Source organism: Pseudopipra pipra, chromosome 8 (genome assembly GCF_036250125.1).
Source record: "Pseudopipra pipra isolate bDixPip1 chromosome 8, bDixPip1.hap1, whole genome shotgun sequence".
NCBI classification, from domain to species: domain Eukaryota; kingdom Metazoa; phylum Chordata; class Aves; order Passeriformes; family Pipridae; genus Pseudopipra; species Pseudopipra pipra.
Genome location: NC_087556.1, coordinates 20758099 through 20781399, shown reverse-complemented (window position 1 = coordinate 20781399; position 23301 = coordinate 20758099). Strand labels below are relative to the sequence as shown.

Sequence of the window (23301 nt, the reverse complement as noted above, 5' to 3'; positions counted from 1 at the left end):
AAAAAACATTTCCTTCAGCATTTCATTACATCTTCCCGCAAGTTTGCATTACACTGGCCTCAAATGCACCATTCTTAAAAGATGGATTGTGTTATTTAAAGTTGTATTAGGATCTGGTTTAATATATTTTAACAATCTTTAGTAAATCCATGCCGCTCTTTCCCTGTACAACTTTTATTTGAACCTCAGCCTTAACAGGGTTGGTATTTGGCAGGTTTCTATAATATGAGTCTGTTAACAACAGGAAAATAGTATTCTAACCACCTCATTTATCTTAGATGTGGTCATAATCCAACCACAAGTTTTAAGAGCTAGAAAAATTGGTCTTTCGAGATGAAACATTGAATTCAGTTTCTAATACAGATCTCCTGAAGCATGATCTTTATCATATGCTTTTCTGTCGAGTTTCAACTTTTCATTGTAATTTTCTAAAAATCACTAAATTTTTAAAAAATTTAATGTGGCTGAGGAAGTTTAAGATATTCTATATACAGACATGAACCTGTTTTATTACATGTTTGGGAGCTAATGTATACTGTGGAATGAAACGCCCATATTTCTAGGCAGGAGTTACTTTAATGGCCAATATTTTGCCATCCATTATTTCTTGAAACTTACCCTTTAATTCATGTATCTTACCTTCACATTCAAGATCAGATTGTTATACTTTGAAAGGATTTTACTACATTATGAAAGAAAAGTAAGTTTTATTCAGATACTTGCTTAACTCCATTAATCCAGTCTTCACTATCCTGAAAGGATGCAACCAGTGATATTCTCCTAACATAGAAAAATTATTTCTAAAAGCTGGAAAACATTTTATGATGCCTTTAGTTGCAGAATATAGAGATAAATATATTCTGGAAAGAGTCCTCAAAACTTCTACATGTCCAAGCTTGGTAAAATAAAATCTTTCCTATGATTCCAAACCTTTTCTTGGACAAATTTTGTAAATGAAGGGTTAATAATCTTAAGTCAAATGACACTTAACTATTGCAGACTTCACTGTTTTATGCACTAAATGCAGTTGGAAGGTTATGTACAAGCATTTTTTCACTTGCACTATCCATTAAATTGTTGACAGGAAGGTACCTTCCAAAATTAACATTAGCTTTGTCAGTATTGTCACAGGACACACGGCCAGAAGTTCAAAACAATAGCAGTTGTTGTAGTACAATTTTTAATGCCATTTCATTGCTTTCTTGAAAGTAATCAAGTAAATGATGAATTGTCATCCTTTCCACTCTATAGTGAGAAGACTACTGAAGCATTTTGATATTTTCTTACTTGAAGACATCAATGCCTGCAGAAAAATATGCCCATACAACAGACTATTAAATTGTTTTCCTTGTTAAAAAGAAGCTAATGTGCCATTAATATATGAAGGTACTGTTGTACTGTGATCTAACACTACAGTATGAAAAACAAAGCCTTAAACTTGCGATGACATCCAGGATTTGTATGGATTTGCAGTTCAGTGCAGTCTTAAAAACAACACAGATAGCCCAACCTCAGAGCCCGAGAGTCTTTATGAAAGGGCATCACAGCCCTGGTCACAGCTGCCTGTCAGCTGCATCCACACGGATCCTCCATGTCCTCGGCAAAGAGGGATGTAGCTGTCTTTGGAACATCACTCATTTGGAATCTATAGCAACCCTCCTCTAATATGCGAAGCTATTTTTAGCATCAGGGCAGCCTTGAAAACAGCAGGTAAAGCATGAAAAGAATGAATAAGTGGTTGTGGTGCTCGCCTGTGAATAGAAGCTATATATAGCTCTTGAGAGAGATCTTAATATATATAATGTGTATGTGAAGGGGCATCTGCCTCCCTGAGGGGAGGCAGGGGCATCAGAATATACAGCATTATTACTACTCCTGACCTGATCAGTTATCTAAAAAGTTACTATTTCCAGTTGTTCTGTTCAGGAAAATAAATTGTTAATGGAATCAGGTATCTTTGATTCAGTCTTTACTTGCAAAGAATGTATAGCCTTCATTTCCCTGAATGAAGAGCAAATTAAACAGCAGGAGACTATTTGCAGCTCCAAGCTCTTTTCAGCCAATGCTTGCTCCGAGAAGTTCTCTAGAGACATTTCTCAAGACCCCCTCTCCATGTCTGGAGGCCAAAATCTGTGATGTCTCAACGGTTCTCTTGAGTTCCCACTCCTGGTTTTTTGCTCTTCTCTCTTTCTCTTATATATTTATCCATTTGCTTCTAAAAAAAAATTCTTAGGAAAAAATGCCACATGTGCCTTTGTTTAATCAGTAGTGTGTGCCATTTATTTAGCTGGGGAGCTATACTGCTTCATTGAGGAGTTTATTACTTCTTACTAATGCCTTATATTGAGGCTGGGAATTAGGCCCTCCAGTTTTAATGACTCTTGCCTAAATCACAAGGGGAGCAACAGTGGAAACTTACAGTTGCCTACAAGTGATTGGTGTCTAAAAAAAAAGTCAGCTGTATGGTATTTGGATTGTTATCTTAGAAAAGTGATAATTAGGAAGCATTTTGAACTCAAAATGTGAATGTTACTATACTCAAGGTAGGGAAAATCCTTTAGCTTCTGAGCAGTCATAAATAAAACATGTATTTCTCTGCTGCTATGAAAATTATATTTAAAACTACAGACAGTTCTTAGATAAAGATGCTGTATTGGTTTTGTTCTCCCACTGCAGAGGGAGAGGGCCAGCAGCCAAAAAAGCATCTTTTCTTAAAGCTGTACTGAGTAAATAGCATGTTGGCATATGAGCAAACAGATGTGATGGACTTCTTCTGCCCTCCAGAGTCTCCTCTGCTGGGGGATGTGGTTCATAAGGAGAAGGGAAATTCAGCTTGGTGCAGTATCTTATTTGATGGAGAATCTGTGCTGGGCTTATGCAGTGGCAGCGTGCCTGCCATGGTGTAGGGTGGGGTGTCAGGCAGATCTGGCATTTGCTTGAGGTAGCAAGGATTAACTCTTACTGAATAAGGTATTTTTCCAAATTTCTTGCATTGTTAAGAACAATAAAAACATCAGTAAAATAGTTATGGAGCTATTACCAACAACCCCTGAAAATGTTTCAGCGCTGATCCAAATCCCTGCTTTGTAAAGCATTTTGATTAGCAATGATGAAACAATAATATGTGTTTGATGAGGCATGTCCTTCTTATTGTGCAATTTATTATGTCAGTGGCACTCCAGCAAGGCTTTTACTCGAACTATTTCAGTGACTTCAGTGGCACTAAGATTTCTTTCATTTTGAATTATTCAGTATGTAAAAACCTTGTGTTTTTAACAAGTAAAGACTCTCCTCAAAAGCCTGTTGTCTCTGCGATGTTACAAATAAATTTCCTATGTACATTTAAATAAATAATATTTTGTTACTTTTTTTCTGTCTGCAAAATGACAAGGAAAACTAAAGACAAGTTTATAAAGATTGGATTAATTCTTCAGGGAGCCAATGCCATGAAAAAAGTACAGAAGGGCATGTAAGATAGCACAGGTCAAAGAAAGGATTTTGTAACATGCCGTCTGTTTTTAATTAGCGTCTTGACAAACTGGAAGAGTTCAAACATTTTTCCATGAAGAAATGTATCACAGACTTTTCTAGCTGCCAATTAAATGGCATTTAGCTACAGTGACAGTAGTATGTTGTTTTGGGTCTGTAGAAAGCACTTGCTCACGCTAGAAAATCTGGGACATTTTGTTTTGGATACAGGGTTCCTACTTGACTGGATTTTCTATCCCTCTTATGCCTCCTTCTGTAGGCATGAAGGATACCTTCTATGAATAATCTGTGAATAACTAATAAACTAAGAAATAGTGCAAGGAGCCGGCAGAGATCATAATTATCAAGTGTCAGTTTGTATACACCTGTTGAAAGTCTGTCCTCTGATCAGATAATCACTTTTAAGCTATGCTAGCTAAATACTAGGGCATTTTATGACGTACATTTTTTTGTCCATTTTTGGTACAGACTGAGGTACTTTGTCACCAGTTCTGTTTTATGGTTCATTTAAATGTTTGTGAGCATTTGTAACATGGAACTGCCCCTCAAGAGTGTGGCTCCCTATACATTTTTTCTAACTATGAAACCAGTACTCTCTGCCCACTTCAGCTGCTGGTTCTGGCTCTAGCAATTTTTTTTTTTTCGGAAAGACTTGGGCTTGTTTGATTTGTTTTCTTGTTCTTCTACCAAATCATTTATTTAATCCAGTTTAGAGAATAGCATTGGAGCCAGAAACACCAGTAGTGAGCTGTGGAAGAGAGCAGAATCAAGAGTACTTGGAAGAGTGGGTAAGAGAGAAACCATCCCATTAAGGAAAGCATTGCACAGAAGTACATTCTTAAAATCACCACGCCTGTTTCTTCAAAAGTCATGAGACCATTTCCAATTATAAATCAAGCATAGATTCTCTCAGTAGTACCATGTTTTTAATGTCTCATCTAGCTATGTAGGGGAGAGAAAGGCAAAAAAGTAACTTACATATTTGAACAAGACTTTTCCTCCCTGAGAGGTTCATATAGAGGCCACTTACAGTAGGATGTATGCTATGTGATGAATGTGATGCTGGTTCCATTGAAGTGGATGGGCATGTTGTCTGTCTCACAAGTGTCCCCATTTTCAATATGTGAGAAGTTGATCTTCCCTGAGTATAAATCAACTACAAGCAAATCTTCTTGGAAGTTTTCTTGAAAGATTGAAAAAATGCAGATTTCTGCACCAAGTGGAAACCTAGTGTTCTTTTAAATTGTTTCTTTTCTTATACTTCCCCCTGTATTAGGTGTGGTCTCAGTTCGTGCTGTGAACCATGAAGTAGCACAGCTTCACACATCTTTGAATTGGGCTCTGCTTTGCTCTTGAGCTTGTATGTTTGGTCTTTCATTTCCCCCCCAGCTCTAAATATCCATTGTTAGGATTTTCAAGGCAAAACAGAGACAACAGAAGCAAAGCAAGAACGATTTGTTCAGGTCTAGAGAAAAGTGGCTGGTAATCAGGACAGCAGTTAACTTCATGCTACTGGATTGTGTGCTGCAAAGCACACTGCTTTGTAACAGAGTTTAGGAGACTTTCTGAAACCTGAGAAAGCAAGTGGTCCCAGTCTGCTGGGAAACAGAATGGAGGATCTAGGGAAGAGCTGAGGAATCCCAGCTCTGGGATTTATACAGTGGCCCAATTTTATTTTGAAGAGCAGGAATAGAGACCCCCAGGAGAAACTGGGGGTCAATACATAACCAGATCAATAAGACTTGTTCTCATGGTGAAGGGCCAGTCCAGTAGAGATTATGTACATGATCTGATCTGAAAGACAGTTAATGGGATTTTCTGTTTGGTAGTTTTGTTCTTTTTCTTTACTTACATAAGGTAAAGCTACCAAGTTATGACACTGATTTGCCTGCACTGGAAGATAGACCAGCATGTAACAGGCATCTCACAGAACGTGTAAACCCACTTAACATTAGCAGTATTGTCAACATCAGCTGTTCAAAGATGATGGATTAGGTTTTTAAAATTTTGTGACACTGGTTTAAAAGCCATGTGATGTCAAAATATATTACATTTTGGATACTTCCTATCTAGCTTCTTAGCCTTTATCCCTGTTGGTTACCCAGGAGGTTGGATGAGGTATTCTCCCAGGGTCCCTCTCAGCCTGAGAGAACCTTTCAAAAATCACAAAGGGTAGACATCCCATATCTTTAAAGTGTCTTCTGAGGCAATTTCTAATATTTTCTATTATTTAAAAGCCTACAATTGAAAATGAAACATCAAGAATCATAAAGATGTTGAAGGTCCTTGGTTGCAACAAAATAAAACCTAAACATAATTTTGCCTGGCTTCTCTTTGAATGAAATACATTGTGCATCTGTTTTTCTTAAAGAGAGATCATTCAGATACCACTACATCTTGTCTGACATACTTTTTGTCATCAGTCAAATTATGGTGTACCTAAGCCAGCGAGCAGTTCTGGAGACCCCTTCACACTCACCAGGTATTATGCTCAGTGGAGTAGGTGTTCTACATCACTATGCAGTTTTGGCCATGAGAACTAAGACCTGACTCACATCAGGGGTGATCACTTCTAACTCCATGGTGAACTGTGAACTGACTACTTTATGCAAGGGAAAGAAGACCACCCTCCAAGTTTTTCTTTCCTCCAAAGCTGGCAGCAATTAAGTAGCCATTTCCTCAGCTTTTTGGCGCGGGGACTGGCCTGGTTGTCCTGCTTTTAAGGAAACTCTGTTGGTATAATAAAGAAGGATACACATAATACAAACCTGTATAGACAGGATAGGGCAAAGTCATCAGAATTTTCCAAATAAAAAGTTTTGGGCAGCCCTGTGATCATTCCCATAGCTCATCTGTGCGATGAGCTATTGTAAAGGCATCTCGAGTTTTATGCCTAACCTGCAGAAGGCCTCTTCCTGGCAATGGCTCTTGGTGCCAGATCCACCAGGAAGCATAGTCTTTTCAGAACTGTTTAGAATTCACAAGACTTAGTTTTGTTTATTGAAAGTACAGCCTCATTCTCAGCTGCTTTAAATTTGCCATTTGCTACAGAATTTGTTAAAAGGGTGGCACTGAGAGAGCAAAAAACTGAGACTCATGTTTGTAGGAGTCTTTGATCTCAAAATCCTTCTGCTCCAAACACAGTGGTAACATAGCAATGACAATGTTTTGCTCTTTAGGAGATCCTTGAATACTGGGTGTGATTCGGACTATTGCCCATCTGCGTGGTGTAATATTATGGGCTGAACACCAAGCACAGTAAAATTCACTAAAGTCTCATCATTATCATCATCAGTGGGTTTTGAATTAGGCTACATATGTGCAGGCAGCTCCTCCTGAGCAGAAAAAAAGGCAACACAGTTTTCTAAAAGCAGGATGAAATTAAGGACAACTCTAACAGTATATGGATCTGCAAAGGGAAATGTACTGAGCATGAAACCACAGGAAGCTTATTCAAATTTTGTAGTATGTTGGTAATAAAAACATATTGGTCTAATACAAATATGCAAATATAGTCATTGGAACAGAGTATCTCTCAAAAATATTAAATATTTTTTAAAATAATTTTTGGTTTTATGTTCTGAACATTTGTGTTTGCTTTCCTCAAATATTGTAGCAAACAGGTTTATGTGCAGAAGTATTCACATTTTAACCAGATATTGGAGAACACTTGCTAAAAATGTATGCTTAGTAAATATTAATAATAATAAATGCATATTTTTGCTCTAGAAACCAAGCCACAGAAGTTGTGGTAACACTGCCTGGAACACAGGCAGTGGTGGGTGGTGAATACCTCTAGTGAGAGCAAGCAAAAGTAGCTTTAATTTTTACTGTCAAATACCTGCACCACGCTTGTTACTAGATGGTTGATTATCATCAAAAAATGTTGTTATCAGACCATTTGGATACACTGGAAGAAACAAGGTGTTTGATACCACGTAGAGAGCCACCGCGTGGGGAACGATGGGTCACTAGGGCGTAGTGGTATATTTCACCGAAGAGGCGAAATATATCGGCAGAGTCGTGCAGAAGCACCGGGGCCACCCGGCTTGGGGCCGGGCGAGCCCTTCCTTGTTGCAGCGAGGGCTGACATCGCGGGGGCCCGGGCGGTGAGGGGCGGCCGTGGCGCTCCCTCAGGCCCTTCGGCCGAGGCCGCGGCTCGGCGGGCGCCGCCCGGGCCCCGGGTTGCCGGGATACGGGGCCGCGGCGGAGCGGCGGAGCAGGGCCCGTGCCGGGCCTCAGGCAGGGTCCCCCTGGCCGTCCCGGAACACGCCCGCCCGCCGGCCCCCTCCGCCGCACCGCAAGGTGCGGGTTTTTCGGCCAGAACATCAAGTGATGGGAAGCAGACCGAGGAACGCATCCACAACTCCCTCATCCCCCCTGCTGGAACCTTGCTGAAAGAAAAATAAATGAATTTTGAATCCATTATGCCTACTCAGTACCTGAAACACCCAGAAAGACAAGCAGAGAGCAAGAGCCAGGCGCTGGTCCGTGGGCACAGCAGGCCACTGCCTGCTCCGCTGGCCAGCAAACAAACAGCGATGGCATTGCAAAGGGTGAGCCAAGTGTCGCTGGGGCTGGGGAGAAGCTGTGCCACTGGAAATCCACAAACCAATGTGGTTTTAAACTACCACATGGCAAGAAATGAGATGCTGAGCTTGGCAGAAAAGGCCCCTGGAAAATTATGCCTGTCTTTTGATGGAGCTGTTATTCATAACATTTGCAATTTTGGAAAAAGCAGTTGTTTTGGCATGTAGTTTGGAATAGAAAACTAACTTCCAGGCGGTTCTCGGCATGGACAAAATCAGAGTCAGGTTACTCCTCTGCTGCAGAATGTGCTTTTGTTACTGAAAAAAAGGCTACACTGCAAAGTTTTCAGGAGGTTCGCAATGTGGTCAGAGTATTAACTAAAGAGAAATGCTTAGGTAATTGATGGTGGATTTCAGTGAATGAGCCAAAGGAAATAAAACACGGGGTTTCACCATCAATGGCAAAATATTGCCATGGCAATGGGTAGCTTTGCCAGGAATAAACAAACAAACAACAACAGGCCTCTTCTCTTTCAGAAAAAAAAGTTAGAGAATTTTCTGTTCTTACCTCACCAAGTCTGTGCCATTGGACATCTGGGAGGGGAGAAGATGGTGTACCCTACTTATGCAAGTCCCACAAATCCAGCTCCCTTCTCAGTTATACAATTAGATCATTTCCAGAGCAAGAAGTAACCTTTATATGCAGGGGAAGGCATTGACATTTGCTTAATAATTATTTCAGTGCTTTGGTTACTGTAATTCTGTACCATTTTCTTACAGAAGGTGGAAGGGCTCAAAAATAACACAGGTTTCTGTCATTCTTAGATGAAGTCAATTCTGCTTCAGGAGAATTGCTGATTGCTGACAGGGAAGATTTTCTTAAGAGCAAAAACATAGGCCCTCACTTAAATTAATAAAGAGCTTTATAAAAACACAACACAGACAGTGAGGGAGCTGAGAAAGCACGAGCTGCCCTTTCTTCCACAGGCACGGATGCCTGGCGGGAAGCCACGCACAGGCACTGCAGTCCTCTCCCAGCAGGGCCTTTGAAGGTGGCCGTCTGCTTCTGAAAGCTTTCTGGACATTTTTGGCTGCACCCAGTCCCTCAGAAGATGCAGCCCCACCACCTGGTGTGAGCTCTGTGCACCTCCTCTCATCCCAGGCCGACAGACCTCAGACACGGCCCAGTCAAGGATTCAGCAATGTTGGGGGTCCTGCCTTGTATCCATACACTGAGTTTCTTGCAGTTTTGTAGGCTGTTGTTCCCCTTTGCCATATGCATCCATAGCATATCAAATTCCTGCTGGGCACCCATATCTGGATATGCACTAGGGCCTTGCTGACATTGTTCCTGAGGAAGACAGACATGGCCCAGTGTTGATCTTGAGATTTCATGGCCTGTAGAGCAGGAGTAATGGGCCAGAGCCAGGTGGCCCCTGTAGAATCAAGGGAGAGGTAACCAGAAGTGTAGAGAGATCTTATCAGGAGATCAAGCATCTCCTGGTGAGGAGACAGCATCTATGTGAGCCTGACTGTGTTAAATGTCTGTACCACTGGGTTGACCCTAGTAGGCTTTGTGAGCTGTGTAATGTCAACAGTCCTACAGAGAAGTGTTAAAACCTGTTAGAGTTTGCAAAACTCTTCTAATAGCAATCCTATATTGAAAACAAAAAATTATCCCATATGGCTTTCCAGCCATTTGGCATTCATTAGTTTTGCCTTACCATTCTTAATATAATAACACTTAGGTGCTGCTTAAGTTCCCTATGAAATATTTATTGTAGTTTACTGTAAAGTGGTCAAGCTGAGAACTGTATCTTACCGGGTACTCATACCACACCTTGCACTCATTTCAATTGCAGCCTTCAGGCAGTATTGTAAAGATTTATCATTATCACCAAGATCCTTCCCTATCCTGTCACTTTTCAAAGAAGGTCCATTCTTAACTACACGTTTAACATAACTGGTGTTTAAATAACAATTTTCCTTTTTTCTATCTAAAATGGTCAAAACAGTTTCTAAGCAAAAAAATATTTTAACTTGAACTTCAAATTAATGTTGTCCATATTGAGCTGTGCTTGATCCACTTTATTTAACCAGCGCAGGAAACATGTAACAAATAAGAAGGGTTCTTTTAAAAAAAAAAGAAAAAAAAGGCAAAAAAAAAAAAAGCTGCAGTTACTTGGGGTCTTATTCTGCGTGAGAAAATATTTTGTTTAGGAATGACAGTCATAGGCATTCTCTCATACATTGTAATATTTTCCATGTGTGGCAGCTTGTTTTTCAGTGGTATAAATATGTGCAATAAGGGCTAAGGATAAAAATTAATCTAACAGCTTCTGCAGCAATGCTTTTGATGGTTTCACTCGATTTCATTTTCCTGTGGATACTGCCGTTAGTTCTGCTGCTTGAAATATGTGAAGCATAATTCTGAAAGGTTCACGAGGTTGTAGGGATCCAGTAAGAGATGACTGATTTCTCCCCCACACACATACACTCCACCCCACACCCACTCACCCACCCACCAGCAAAACATAATGCTGTACTATTTTTGGTAACAGGGAAAGGGCCTCCCTGTGAAAACAGAAAGCAGTGTATTTCTCAGTTACATCACTTTGCAATCTAATGCTGTGTTGTGCTCAGTGTTTTTGTGGTGATGCAAGTCTTTTTTTTTTTTCCTTCCTTTTTTTTTCCCTTCAGCCGGTTGGATTTTCCCCATCTTACAGCACCTCGCAGGTCTCTTCTCTGAGCAGTACGTTGCCTGAGTGAGTGGAAACATACAGATCAGCTGCAGGTTTCTGTCTACAAAAACAGAGTGAAAGAGAAAGAAAAGGGTTGGGAAAGCAGAGACAAATATTGACCTGGACTTATAGAAAGACATCCAATGGCTGAATAAAGAACCCTGTTCATGTTTTGGGATATTCTTTCAACTGGCTGGAACGAGAGCGGATCAAAAGAATGGGAAATGCCAGCAGACCCTTTAGAAGAATTGCTTATTTCTTATGCCTTTTATCTGTGCTTTTGCTGACTGAAGGGAAGAAACCAGTGAAGCCAAAATGTCCTGCCTGGTGTACTTGTACCAAAGATAATGCTTTATGTGAAAATGCCAGATCTATTCCTCGCAGCGTTCCGCCTGATGTTATCTCACTGTAAGGGCTGTAAGCATTTGGTTATTTAATTTATGATTTAAAATGAACTAGAATGTGTGGTGTTTTCAGTGCATACAGAAGGATGCTTGCTGCAGGGAGTACCTCCAGCATTCAGAATCATCAGCTAATGTGTTAAATTGTGTTGCATCTTTGAATCCTGATTTTTATATCTCTTTCATCTGTCTGTCTGTGTATGTGCACACATCTCATTTTATACCTTCTTCTGTACTACATGAAACCTGCAACATTATTTTTTGAGGGGGAGTATTTTTTTAACTAATATAAAAAGATTTCTCTGTGATGACCAGATCAGTATTATAATCATGGATATATGATGCTACATTAATATATGGTTGTTTTTTTCTTCTTTACAGATCCTTTGTGAGATCTGCTTTTACTAAAATCCCAGAAGGGAGTTTTTTGCTCACACCATCTCTGCAGCTTCTGTGAGAAATATTTATATGATACAATTTTTGTTATGAAATGTATATGTATTCATAAATATTTTAGAAAGGGTCTCAGTATTAATTTTATAGGAAACATCAGCAGAAGATTCATTAGATGATAAAATACAAGACTTTTTAGCAATTTGAAAGTGCATGTTTAATTTTTTCAAAGTGTTTCTACTTAGTATTTTGCAAGGCTATCTGTTGTCAGTGCTACTTGGAATTATTACATGCTGAAGCTTTTGGTGACAGAATGTTTGTTATCTTCATTATACTTTAATTAACATCATAGTAGGGACTTGAGCATTGCAACAACTACTCTTGTTTCTTTTCTGCAGTCCTGGGACCTGCTCCCAGTATAAAGCTCTCCATTTGTAACTCCCATAGACTGTGAGCTCAGAACCCCTCAGATCAGGCCCCTCATTGCAGTGGGACAGATCCTGAGGTCCTTTTCCATGTAAAATTGCCATTGACTTCTGTGGAAGTTTAGTCACTTCAGTGGGAGTTTTGCCTTCATAGCACCTGGATTTGAACCTGTTTGTTATTTCATGCCTAAAAGTAATGAAGATTTTCTTCCAATTAAAAAAATTAAAACAGCTATTTCAAAATCAAATACTGCAATGAGGTATACACAGAAAAAGAATATTTTGGGATGTTTAACTATTAGCTGCATTTCAACATAGGATTTTTACAGGCTCACAAGCTTTCCTAGAAATGTGGGCATATGATTATGTAATTGTGAGCTATACAGAGGTAGAGGGGGTGTAACCTGAACTGTTTATAGTGGATGTGCTGCCAGGCTGACACACACCCAGATTTGTCTCAGAAATCCGGCAAGACAGACTCCCCGATGTGATCAAAATCAAAATCGGATGTCTGTCCCAAGCTGACTTCCCGTGCACTCTGGATGTGGTCAGAGGTGTAATGTTGATGTATTGGAGCCCTATGACTGTTAAATTAAACGGCTGGCATACCAATAGCTGAAGCCCTGACCCTGGCTGTACTCTGCTACCTCAAGTGGAGCTGATAAGGAGGTGCAGACATACTGTACAATTTTGGATACAGGGTAAATAGGTAAATGCAGTTACTATGGAAACCTAAATGCTTTTCCGTGGTGCTTTATTCCAGAGAATCTTTTCCCAGTTGGTCACAAATCACAAAAGGGACACATTTCACATAATTCCTGCAATGGGCCTTTCAAAGGAGAAGAAAAAAAAAAGCAGCAGCATTGGTGTAGCTTGTGTCTGAAGAGAGTGAGTAGGACATCATCTCTCTTGGCTACGATACGCCACCTACACTTGGCGATGCCACTGCCAGGCAGGCAGCACTGGGTAGGGTGGAGTAGGACAGACACAGTCATCTTATTTTGAGTTATTATAGTGCCTGGCACAGTGGGGTCTGGCAACAGCTTTATGGCCTTTTGGTAATAATAATAATTTCCATTTCTGCCGTACGGTGAAACACACGTTCTACACTGGTGTCTGTAAATGCTGCAACAAAACCTGTGACCCCAGAAAAGCAGTTTTTGTTCCACTATGGGCTCTGATGAGTGATCTGGTTTCCAGATATATTTCTAATATGGTAGTTGAGCTGCTTGCCATCTTTGAAATGTCAGGCTGCTGATCTAAGGCTAATGACTCCTTAACACAGACCATAGGAGCAGGATTGTATCTGTGGGGACAATACTCCAGTTTGTATATGAGAAAGAAAAATTTTCATCTTTGGCAGAAGATAGTAAGGGAAATAAAAAAATAGAAAACTCAGGTTAATTAAAAATTACAGTAAGTTTTAGCTTTGCATGATTATAGCTGTTTTGGTGCTTTAATTTAGCCAACAGCAAGATTTAGAAGCCTGTATGTATTTCTGTATTAATAGAAATACATATAGAAATAGTACTAGTCTCCAGCACTACATTTTTGAAGTCCAAATGTAATTTGGTATCTCCAGTGCACCAGTCTAAATATGGAATATGTCTGCTGCTATTATTATTTACTACTATTTTTAATGTAGTAGCGGCAATGGTCTCTGAAAAAATCGTGGTCTCATGCTAAACACTACTTGTAACTCCCAGGCCAGGAGAGCTTTTCTTCTTGTGTAGTATGGATGGTATGCTCTGTGCTCTTCATGTGACAACAAAAGTACGAAGAACCTACACAACTACCGTGAAGTGCCAGCAGGAGTATTTCCTAAATATAGAGAAAATCTCCCTGCTCTCATCTTCAGCACTTGTATCTCTGTGTATCAGCAACGTGCTGAGAGTGCCCTTATAAACTGGTGACATGAAAGCCCATAGAAAGAAGGGAGGCAATCATGGCACCAGGATTCGTACCTGCTGTCACTGTACAGTTCCTGCTAAGCCATATAATCCCTGGTTACAGTGCAGTGTCTTCAGTCTCTGTCCCCAGAAGTAGTTGGCTGGTGGGTCTCAGATCAAGCAATCTGGTGTTTGAGGTCAGAGAGTGGGAGAAAAACCACTTGGTGCATCAAATACGTGTGACACAGTCACTGGGGAGAGGTATGAGACGGGAGGCAAATGAGCTCACCAAGTGCAAGACCTATGCTATAAGCCTGGCAATCTCTACCCTACCTATACTATTTAAAGAGATACCACCCTGTTCTTTAAATTATACACTAGAGTAAATAAAAGGAAGAATTATCCAGTGAAATCACATCAGAAAAGTAAAATTAGTTGCAGGATTTACTAAATTTGTCTTTTGATTCAGAGATTTTACAAAAATACTTATTTTCTCTAAATTTGAAGTATTTCTTATTTCTGACAATAAGAAAGAATTTCCTGCTTATAATGTTTCATACAATTCATAAAGGAACACACTTAAAGTGCAAAAAACATACTCTGTAATAGCCAAGTGAGAAAATAAATCAACTGCAATTTTGTCTTAATGAAAACTTCAAAATAAGAGATGAACTCATTAAGTGGATTAATTCGTACTTGGAAATCTTTCATTCCTGAATGTCTAAGGATGTCACAGCATGAATCTATTTATCCATCAGGTCCAACTGATTAAAATATAGATGTGCATCAAGAATTCCACTGGGGTAAAGTTCACCGTAGCTGATGATGTCTCACCATATTAAATCTGTGGCAGTCCAGAGCTGAATTAAAATGGACAAATGCAAACATGGCTGATAAACATAAATAATACTGGCAAAATCAATGCTAGTGCACTTTTAATACTTACAAAATTACATAAAATTAAATGTGTTGCTGATATTTTTACTGTTAGATGCACACACTAAGAGCTATCTCCAGAAGGTACAACCTGGTCTTAAAAATAATTCTGATTTGAACACTGCCTAAATGAAGAGATTTTCCTTTTTTTTTTCTCAGTAACTTCTCAGTACCCTCAGGTTAAATAAGTTTACAAAGTTAACCTATAACTGAAGGGATTTTCCTGCTTGTCAGTGGTGCAAATTCAGCCTGATGTCTTGCTAACCAGCAATTTAAACCAAGAGAATTTAAACCTCTGTAGTACTTGAACATCTCATTGTTGTCCTAGTATATCTCCAGAAGCACTTGTAAAATCCCATTGTTTTACTGGCATGATAAACCCACGTTTACATTCCACAGAAGTCAATGGAATTTTATCAGATAGCCCCAGTAAACAATTTTTGGGTCCTTCCTTCTGCACCAGACTATGGTGCAGTATATCAGCCTTACAGTCCTATAGTGCACAGAAAAAACCATGAAACCAGGCAGTGGAAATTTGGCCTACCATGGCTTGCTGAACCATTTTCTAAAGCTGGTCTTTTGTTTTGCACTTTTTTATGCAGGTTGTTTACGTCCAACACTTTTGATGTTATTAGTGATGATGCTTTCATGGGCCTTCCTCATCTAGAATATTTGTGAGTGGACAAAAGTATATTTCCTGGCATTATTGAATAGAGTGGGTGGGCTTCCAAGTTCCAGGCATTGCTTTGACCAGAATGACTTTACGACCCATTACAGGTTCATAGAGAACAACAACATTAAGTCCATCTCAAGAAATACTTTCAGAGGACTGAAATCTTTAATTCACCTGTAAGTAGAGTGGTTGGATATATTACTTGATATATTTAATATAGTAACTGAAGCACTGTGTTGTTGAATTTCTCATTTTCATATTTGTTTAAGTGATATCAATAGCAATTTGATTAGAATGTTAATCTTTGTGTTTCCACCAAAGACTTCCAAACTATGGTATGTATAGAAGGCAATGACCCAAACAGCTTCCAAGCAGTACATGTTTGGCAGTAGCTCCCTGACTTTCTCTGCTCCGAGCACTGGGGATTTCCAACTGAGCATGTGGGAGCAGACAGAAAGGACTTGGGAATCTTGGCACTGATGAGGTGAGTCCCAGTTTGGGACATGGGGAGGAGGCAAGTGGGAGCTGTGGTTAGGAAGGTGAGAGGCTGAGGCATGAACACATAGCTCTTCCCAGGCACCCCAGTCTGGCATGGATCCAGAATAATATTTACAGCCATTCCAGGGACAGGCCATCACTGCCTGTACCCATGTCCACTTCAGCCACTAATGGTATCCAAAAGACTTTGACTAAATCAAATTTGAAAATTCCCACCCAGAACAATTTTAAATCAAAGATTTGCAATAAATGTCAGTAAGACATTTATTATGTCTTACTGATCCACTTATTCCACTTCACTCTAAAGTAGAGCAACCAGTCTCCAGCAGGACTGACTTCAAAGCCCTGCTCTGCACCCTGTCCTCTCCTGCGCACAAGCAGGAGCATCCCACAGTCAGGACCTGTCACACACTGACACTGGGGTCTGCATAACATTCCTTGTGTTGCTGCTCAGCCCTTTGGCTGTCTTGGCCAACTCTTGCTCTCTGACATGCTGCAGCCCCTTGCTGCATTAGCCAATAGGGGAAATTAGTCCAAGGCACTCTGGATGCCAGTGTGGCTGTTGGGATCAATTCACCCTATGCCCACCCCAGTGAGGGAGTTTTTCACACTCTGCTCAGCAGGTGAAACACACACTGGCAACAAATACCACTTGAATTTGAATGAAACAACATTTCACTGCAAACACAGGAGCAGCATCATTGTGCTCTGAGCTGGTGAGACAGTTTCTAGACAGGCTTTTGTCTCTTACCTTACAGCAAGTTTATCTTTTAACAAGGAATAAATTTACTGAAAACACAATACACACTATAAGAAGACAGAAAAAAATACAAAAATACTGGAAAAAAGGGAGACTAAGACGTGTAGTGCCTGACATGGGGTTATACCCAGTTCTAAGCAACTGTATTCTGAAGCATCTCTGTTGGGGTGTGTGTTATAGATAGAGGAATGGATTCTGACCTTTTGGCCTTAACATGATGACCTCCAAGAGGGTTTTGAAGCAGGGTCATTTAACTTTTTCTTTCATATATTTTGATAGAGGAGAAAGCAAAGGTTACATTTAAAATAGTTAATGCATAAATATAGTAGTGGAATTGCAATTCACCACATCCTTTACCACCAAGCCTACTGTGACTACTCATGTGGGTAAAGTTACTTGTGGAATGGCTCTAGGTCTGAGGAAGAGGAAAGAGAGAGGAAAGGGAAAAAGCTACATAAAAAGGCTGTGCACATCCCATAACAACCCATAGTAGAGGTACAGGCATAATTATACTGTTGTTAAAAAAGGTAGATAATTGGATAAGGCTGGTAACTGGGACCTTATCTTCAAAATAGTTATGCACATGAATAGCTTTATATTCACAAATGGGTCCAGTACATTATTTATCATATTCATTTACTTATTTATTATCTGCTGCTGCCAGTGAAAAAATTGCTTTTCTAACACAGAGAAAGGCACAGTTTCTTCTCCACAGAGCATACAGTCCAAGAGTAACATCTTGTCTTGCCTGCTACATTGGTTTCTGGGGAGGCTTCAGGAGTCTCACAAGAGAAAACATATGCAAAAGACAACCACATTTGAGGAGCCACTGCCATTTGCACACATATTTTTGGGACATAGAGTTGTGCATCACGCTGCTATTGTCCATGGAGTGCTATTCACAAAGACAATGAGAAATTTGCGGAAAATAACTGCAAAGGCACCACAGAATGTGACTAGTTTAATCTGCTTGCAGAACCACTCCCCATCCTTTGGGGAAAATTGCACATACATTTTAAGAATAATCATTTGGCACCCCGAGGCATTTTTTCATTTAAAAAACAAGAGAGTACTTGTGTACATAACATATATTAAAAAGAATCTTAGTAAATAAGCATACAAATGAGTTTTATGAAGTTAGATAAGATGAACTTTGTTCTGTTTAATCTGTTCACTCCCTTTTCACAACATTAGTTTTGCAATGAGGTAAGATATCCAAACATATGTATTTCTATAATGCCATTAACTTTGATAATTACAGTGTGTCCTTATTGTAAAAGAAAACCATCTAATATTTATTGTTATGCAACAGGATTTATTTTCTGATCAGAGTAGATTAAAGAAAATAAAAATTAAAGAAAAATAACTTCTTTTTACTAATTTACTAATTTGATGTCAAAATCTTACAGTTAGCATTGGACCATAATTTCTATGCCCAATATATAATTTTGATTGCATTTCTTTCAGAACTGTGATTGTAGTGTAACTGCATGTTGGAGTCAACCTTTACTCTCTTATTATAAAGCCAATACCAGCACCAAACACCATCACCATCTAGACAAGCCAATGGTTTCTAATATATAAGTATGCTTTTTAACAGTGAAATATAAAATACATAATTTTCATTCAAAAATTGACAAATGCATAAACTTATTTAAATTTTTCTGTCAGTCATATTCCCATGGCTGTGGTGAACCACTGCTACTTCCAAGTACATCATCCCTTTCAGTTTGCTATATAATAATATATAAAAACTATACAAGGCATTAAACTTGTCTCAGCTTGCAAGTCCACACAGCTTTCTCTATGTGAGTCACTGACTTTCAAAAATTGCTTTTGAGCATAAAATTACGCATAAGTGAAGCAGACGATACGTACACATACAGTATTGCAATCAGATGTACTTTGAAAATGGTGAAGTCAGAATGGACTAATGGAATCATCTCATAGTTACTATTCCTGATAAGACAAACACTTAATTTTAAATGAGGCAGCAGATCTAGTATCTCTAGGCCTGTTCCTGAATTTAAGTTTATGCTAAATGTCTTTGCTTGACTAAAATAATTGTGGTTAATAAATAACTTTTATGTTTACAAATTAAAACAGAAGAGGTTCCAAGTCCTACTAGTTGCAAATTCTAACTGGGATCTTAAACAGGAATGATTTCTTTCCATTTTTGTTTCTTCTCATAAGTAATAAATAATTTTGTTATTTGAAAGAGGTGTAAACTATACCTTACAACATCATCTTTTCCTGTCATGCGCTCTAAGACATCTCCAAGACCTTTGGTGGACTCACACAGATATGCCTGACTGAAATGTTATGTATTGTTTGTTTAAAGCCTGCTCACATTTCCTCATCACTTTTACTAGCTAGAATACTCACTGAATTGAAATGAATTCTCCCAATATTAAAAATTGGGAATTAATGGCAGCTTTTTGCTGGTCCTGTACACACATACACACACACACACACGCACATTCCAGGATAGAAATTCATGCAATTTATTGTCTATTACTGCATATTTCCAAAAACTATGAGCTAAACCTAAACCCATCACAATGTAACATAGTACCAAGATTTTCCTTCCAGAAAAGATTGCAAGAAAGTGGGGAAAGTGCAGTAATATGAACACCATGTATTGAGATCTCTTGAGGAAAACATCAGTAGATCCAATCATGACTAATTGTTTTAAAATGTTAAATGGCATTGGCAAAACACCAAAGGTGATTGCACTTTTTACTCTGCTAAGTGAGGTATTGTAAATGCTGCAAGGCTGCTGAAGAGTGTGAAAGTAGAAGGAGGCTTGGCAGTTTAACAGAAGGAAAAGTCACAAAGTAAATGAGCTAGCCTTAAAAGCAGTCTTTTACAATGAAGTGCTGGAGAATACCAGTGTTCTTTACCATAAGAAAAAAACCCCACACAGTATATTACACCTTGCAAAAATGTGTAGTTCCATGAACTAGTACTAATACCGAAGTGTTTTCTTTTGCAGGAGTCTTGCAAATAATAATCTCCAGTCCCTTCCAAAAGACATATTCAAAGGCTTGGATTCTTTAACAAATGTGTAAGAAAGCAATTAATTAATCTATTAATTATACTAAAAGTATAAGGAGTTTATTTTAGAGGACATTCTGAGTAACCATTCAAACCAGTAGCAAGTAAGGGGATTTTATTACTGGATAGAGACTACATAGAATGAGTAGGATTCTTTTTTTACCTACTGTTGTTGAGAATTTACATTAGTTCTGAATATTCCACCAGTTATGAAGATAAGTAATATTGTTAGTAGTTATGTAATAAAGATGCATGTTCATTAATACTATGTGAATAAGAAGGAAGTATCCTTAGGGATGCATGAGAGAGCAAGGCATGAGGGGAAGGTATTTAATGGAGTAACATTTTAATGTGCAAGCAATTTCTGGGAAAGCTATCTTGTATCACAAAAGCATGTGTCTTAGTAAGTACCATATCCCCTGCTAAATCTAATTGCAACCAAAACAAAACATCAGCTTGCTTAAATATAACCAAATACCAGTAAAAATACAAAATATAGATAAACAGGTAAATTCTGTAGTTGCTTCACTGAAATAGATCCTGTTTACACTATACCAAATCCCGGTTCACCTGATTTGGCATAATAAGCACAGAAAAAGCCTTCTCCCTGTATTCACAAGGTAGGCTGAATTCCTAGTGTAAAGCTGCAGTAGTAAGATGTGGAGATGGTCAGTGTATCTGGTAGCATTACTTGGCATGACTGACCATGGCCAGGTGGTTACACAGTCTGGTCCTGGCACTTGCCTGTTCCTGTACATACGATCGGAAATCTAACTCAAGACAGCTGTAAAAGACTTGAACAGAACACCTTTGCTTGTGTCCCCTAAAGCCCTAAATGAGTATATCTAAAGGGGACAGTGGATACTGACTGGCTGACCATAAGGTTATGTTAATTCCTATTTTGTTATCTAGAATGCTCTTACAGAGAAAGTGTAGTCCAAAAGAAACAGGGGTCAATAGTTTGGTAAGCGTTTGAGTACCTGTAAACTTGGGGAAATCAACAAAAATGTCTGGCTGATCATGAGGTTAAGGTCTCCTTGTTTACCTTACTATAATTAAATCTGTGTGTGTGCTGGTATGTGGATTTAACTATGGGTCAGGACAAATTAAGCCAGGAAGGCATCAAGTGAGAATAAGCAAGAGGGCACATAATTAACATGAGCCTATTTTTTTGTTCTGCAAGAAGGAATACATCAGCTGACTACTTATTTTCAATGCATGATTGATTTGTTGTAGAGATCTTAGAGGCAATGCATTTAATTGTGACTGCAAACTGAAGTGGTTAGTGGAATGGCTGGGCAGCACCAATGCAACAGTCGAAGACATTTACTGTGAAAGCCCAGCAGAATATAAGAAGCGCAAAATCAATAGCCTCTCTCCAGAAGAATTTGATTGCTTTATTACAGGTAATGTGCTTCAAATTATTTAATCTTGTTAAATTGAAGTCAAAGCTATAGTTTTTCATTCTAGAGCCCATTTTAGCAGGAAGTCTGCATGCTGGATGGAACTTCCACTAAAATCAATATGAATTCTGTGCAGGTGTAAGTGTGACATGGGAATCATTTGCGAGCGGAGTCTTATATTGCAGCATCTACTCAGACTTTAATATGTTACATAAGGATTTGGAGAACTGGAACATAAAACAGCACCTCTTTTGATTAAGAAAGATTGAAAACCAAATTGCAGTGCTCCTTTATCAACAGAAAAATTGGACTAGTGATGAAACACTGTAATTTGTAAAAAATTGCTGTCTGATAAGCAGATTTTTTTCAGTACACTATGTAAAGTATCCCTATAATTATCATCTGTTGTGTGCACTTTTGCAGAATTTGTAGTTTATCAGTCCCTGCCATACCAATCTCTGTCAGTAGATACTTTCTCATATATGAATGATGAACACGTGGTTATTGCTCAGCCTTTTACTGGAAAATGCATCTTTCTTGAATGGGACCATGTGGAAGTAATGTTCAGGAATTATGACAACATTACAGGTATGAATACAGCTTGACAAATAACATTCCAACAGCTGATCCAAAAGTGGTGCTAACCCTGTCTTTTACTTTTTTTTTCATAGGTACTTCGACTGTTGTGTGTAAACCTATAGTTATTGAGAGTCAGCTGTATGTCATTGTCGCACAGCTGTTTGGAGGCTCCCACATATATAAAAGAGATATTTTTGCTAATAAGTTTATAAAAATTCAAGATATTGAAATCCTTAAAATCCGAAAACCCAATGACATTGAAACTTTCAGGATTGCTGAAGACTGGTATTTTGTTGTTGCAGACAGTTCAAAGGCTGGTTTCACCACAGTTTACAAGTGGAATGGGAATGGATTTTATTCCCATCAGTCTCTGCATGCCTGGTACAGAGATACTGATGTGGAGTATCTTGAAATATCTGGCAAACCACATTTAATTCTGTCAAGTAGTTCCCAAAGACCTGTAATATATCAATGGAACAAAGGAACCAATGAATTTGTTAAGCGGTTTGATATCCAAGATATGGAAGATGCATATGCAGTGAAACATTTCAAAGTGAAAGAGGATGTATACATTTGCTTAACAAGATTTATTGGGGACTCTAAAGTAATGAAATGGGGTGGTTCAGCATTTCTGGATTTACAAAGGATGCCATCCCGAGGGTCAATGGTATTCCAACCACTTCAGATAAGTAATTATCAATATGCCATTCTTGGAAGTGATTATTCTTTTACTCAAGTCTATTATTGGGATGCGGAAAAGGCAAAATTTGTGAAGTTTCAAGAATTAAACGTACAGGCGCCAAGATCTTTCATACATGTCTCCATCGATAAATCCATAGATTTTCTCTTTGCTTCAAGTTTTAAGGGAACTACATTGATTTATAAACATGTCAGAGTTGACTTAAGCGCATGACACTCATAATTCTGAAATTACATGAGACTTTCTACCGTAAGCGGACAAAATGAACTAAATGCATGATGACTCTCTTATCTTACTTCCAAATGAATGCCTTTAAAAGTTGAGATTGCTAGAACAAAGTATTACTAGTATCTTCATCTTTAATTGTCAAGTCTAGTGGTGTTGGAAGTTGCATTTTTTAACAAAAGGAAATTAAATTAACTGTTCTTTGCATCCACAATATGTAAATATGTGTGCAACTGCATCTGTTGCTATAAAGAATATTAAGATGTACTTTTCCATTTATTTATTCACCTGTTTGAAAAAACTGCCAAATAAAATGTTTACATTTTGTGTCTTTCACATTCCAAATATTATTTGCAGGTGATACTTTTTATTTGTGTATATATTATACACATATAAAATAAAGCCAAGAAGGCATATTGCCCAACACAATGTTGTACTGCATAGAAGATGTTAAATATTGAAGATCAGGTGGGTTTTACATACAAAAAGAAGTTCTTGATAAAAATACTACATTGTAACACAAGTCTATAAATTATCACCTGGACATATCCTTGCAGTTATGTGAAGCTTCACTAATTTAAACAGAACTCTACCCAGAAAAAA

General features: G+C 38.6%; 1 protein-coding gene and 1 long non-coding RNA gene across 7 annotated transcripts in view; one reads left to right on the top strand and one right to left on the bottom strand.

Moving 5' to 3' along the window:
- LGI1 (leucine rich glioma inactivated 1) overlaps positions 1 to 23043 on the top strand; it is a 30309-nt gene extending 7266 nt beyond the window's left edge. For 2 of the 6 annotated variants that reach the window (XM_064662899.1, XM_064662896.1), the window contains exons 2-9: positions 10719 to 11167; positions 11542 to 11613; positions 15406 to 15477; positions 15581 to 15652; positions 19730 to 19801; positions 21028 to 21197; positions 21618 to 21782; positions 21866 to 23043. In XM_064662899.1, the coding sequence (XP_064518969.1) occupies positions 10977 to 11167; positions 11542 to 11613; positions 15406 to 15477; positions 15581 to 15652; positions 19730 to 19801; positions 21028 to 21197; positions 21618 to 21782; positions 21866 to 22686 (1635 nt within the window). In that variant the 5' untranslated portion in view covers positions 10719 to 10976 and the 3' untranslated portion in view covers positions 22687 to 23043. Of the gene's footprint in view, positions 1 to 7914; positions 8046 to 10415; positions 11177 to 11541; positions 11614 to 15405; positions 15478 to 15580; positions 15653 to 19729; positions 19802 to 21027; positions 21198 to 21617; positions 21783 to 21865 lie in introns of those variants that run through there. The other 4 variants (XM_064662900.1, XM_064662897.1, XM_064662902.1 and 1 more) reach the window with 4 other exon arrangements.
- LOC135418063 (uncharacterized) lies at positions 1148 to 7628 on the bottom strand. The gene is made up of 2 exons (XR_010432304.1): positions 5218 to 7628; positions 1148 to 1303 (listed from the first exon to the last, which is right to left on the bottom strand). It is a non-coding gene; the product is annotated as an uncharacterized LOC135418063 (long non-coding RNA).
- Positions 23044 to 23301: the final 258 nt, after the last annotated feature.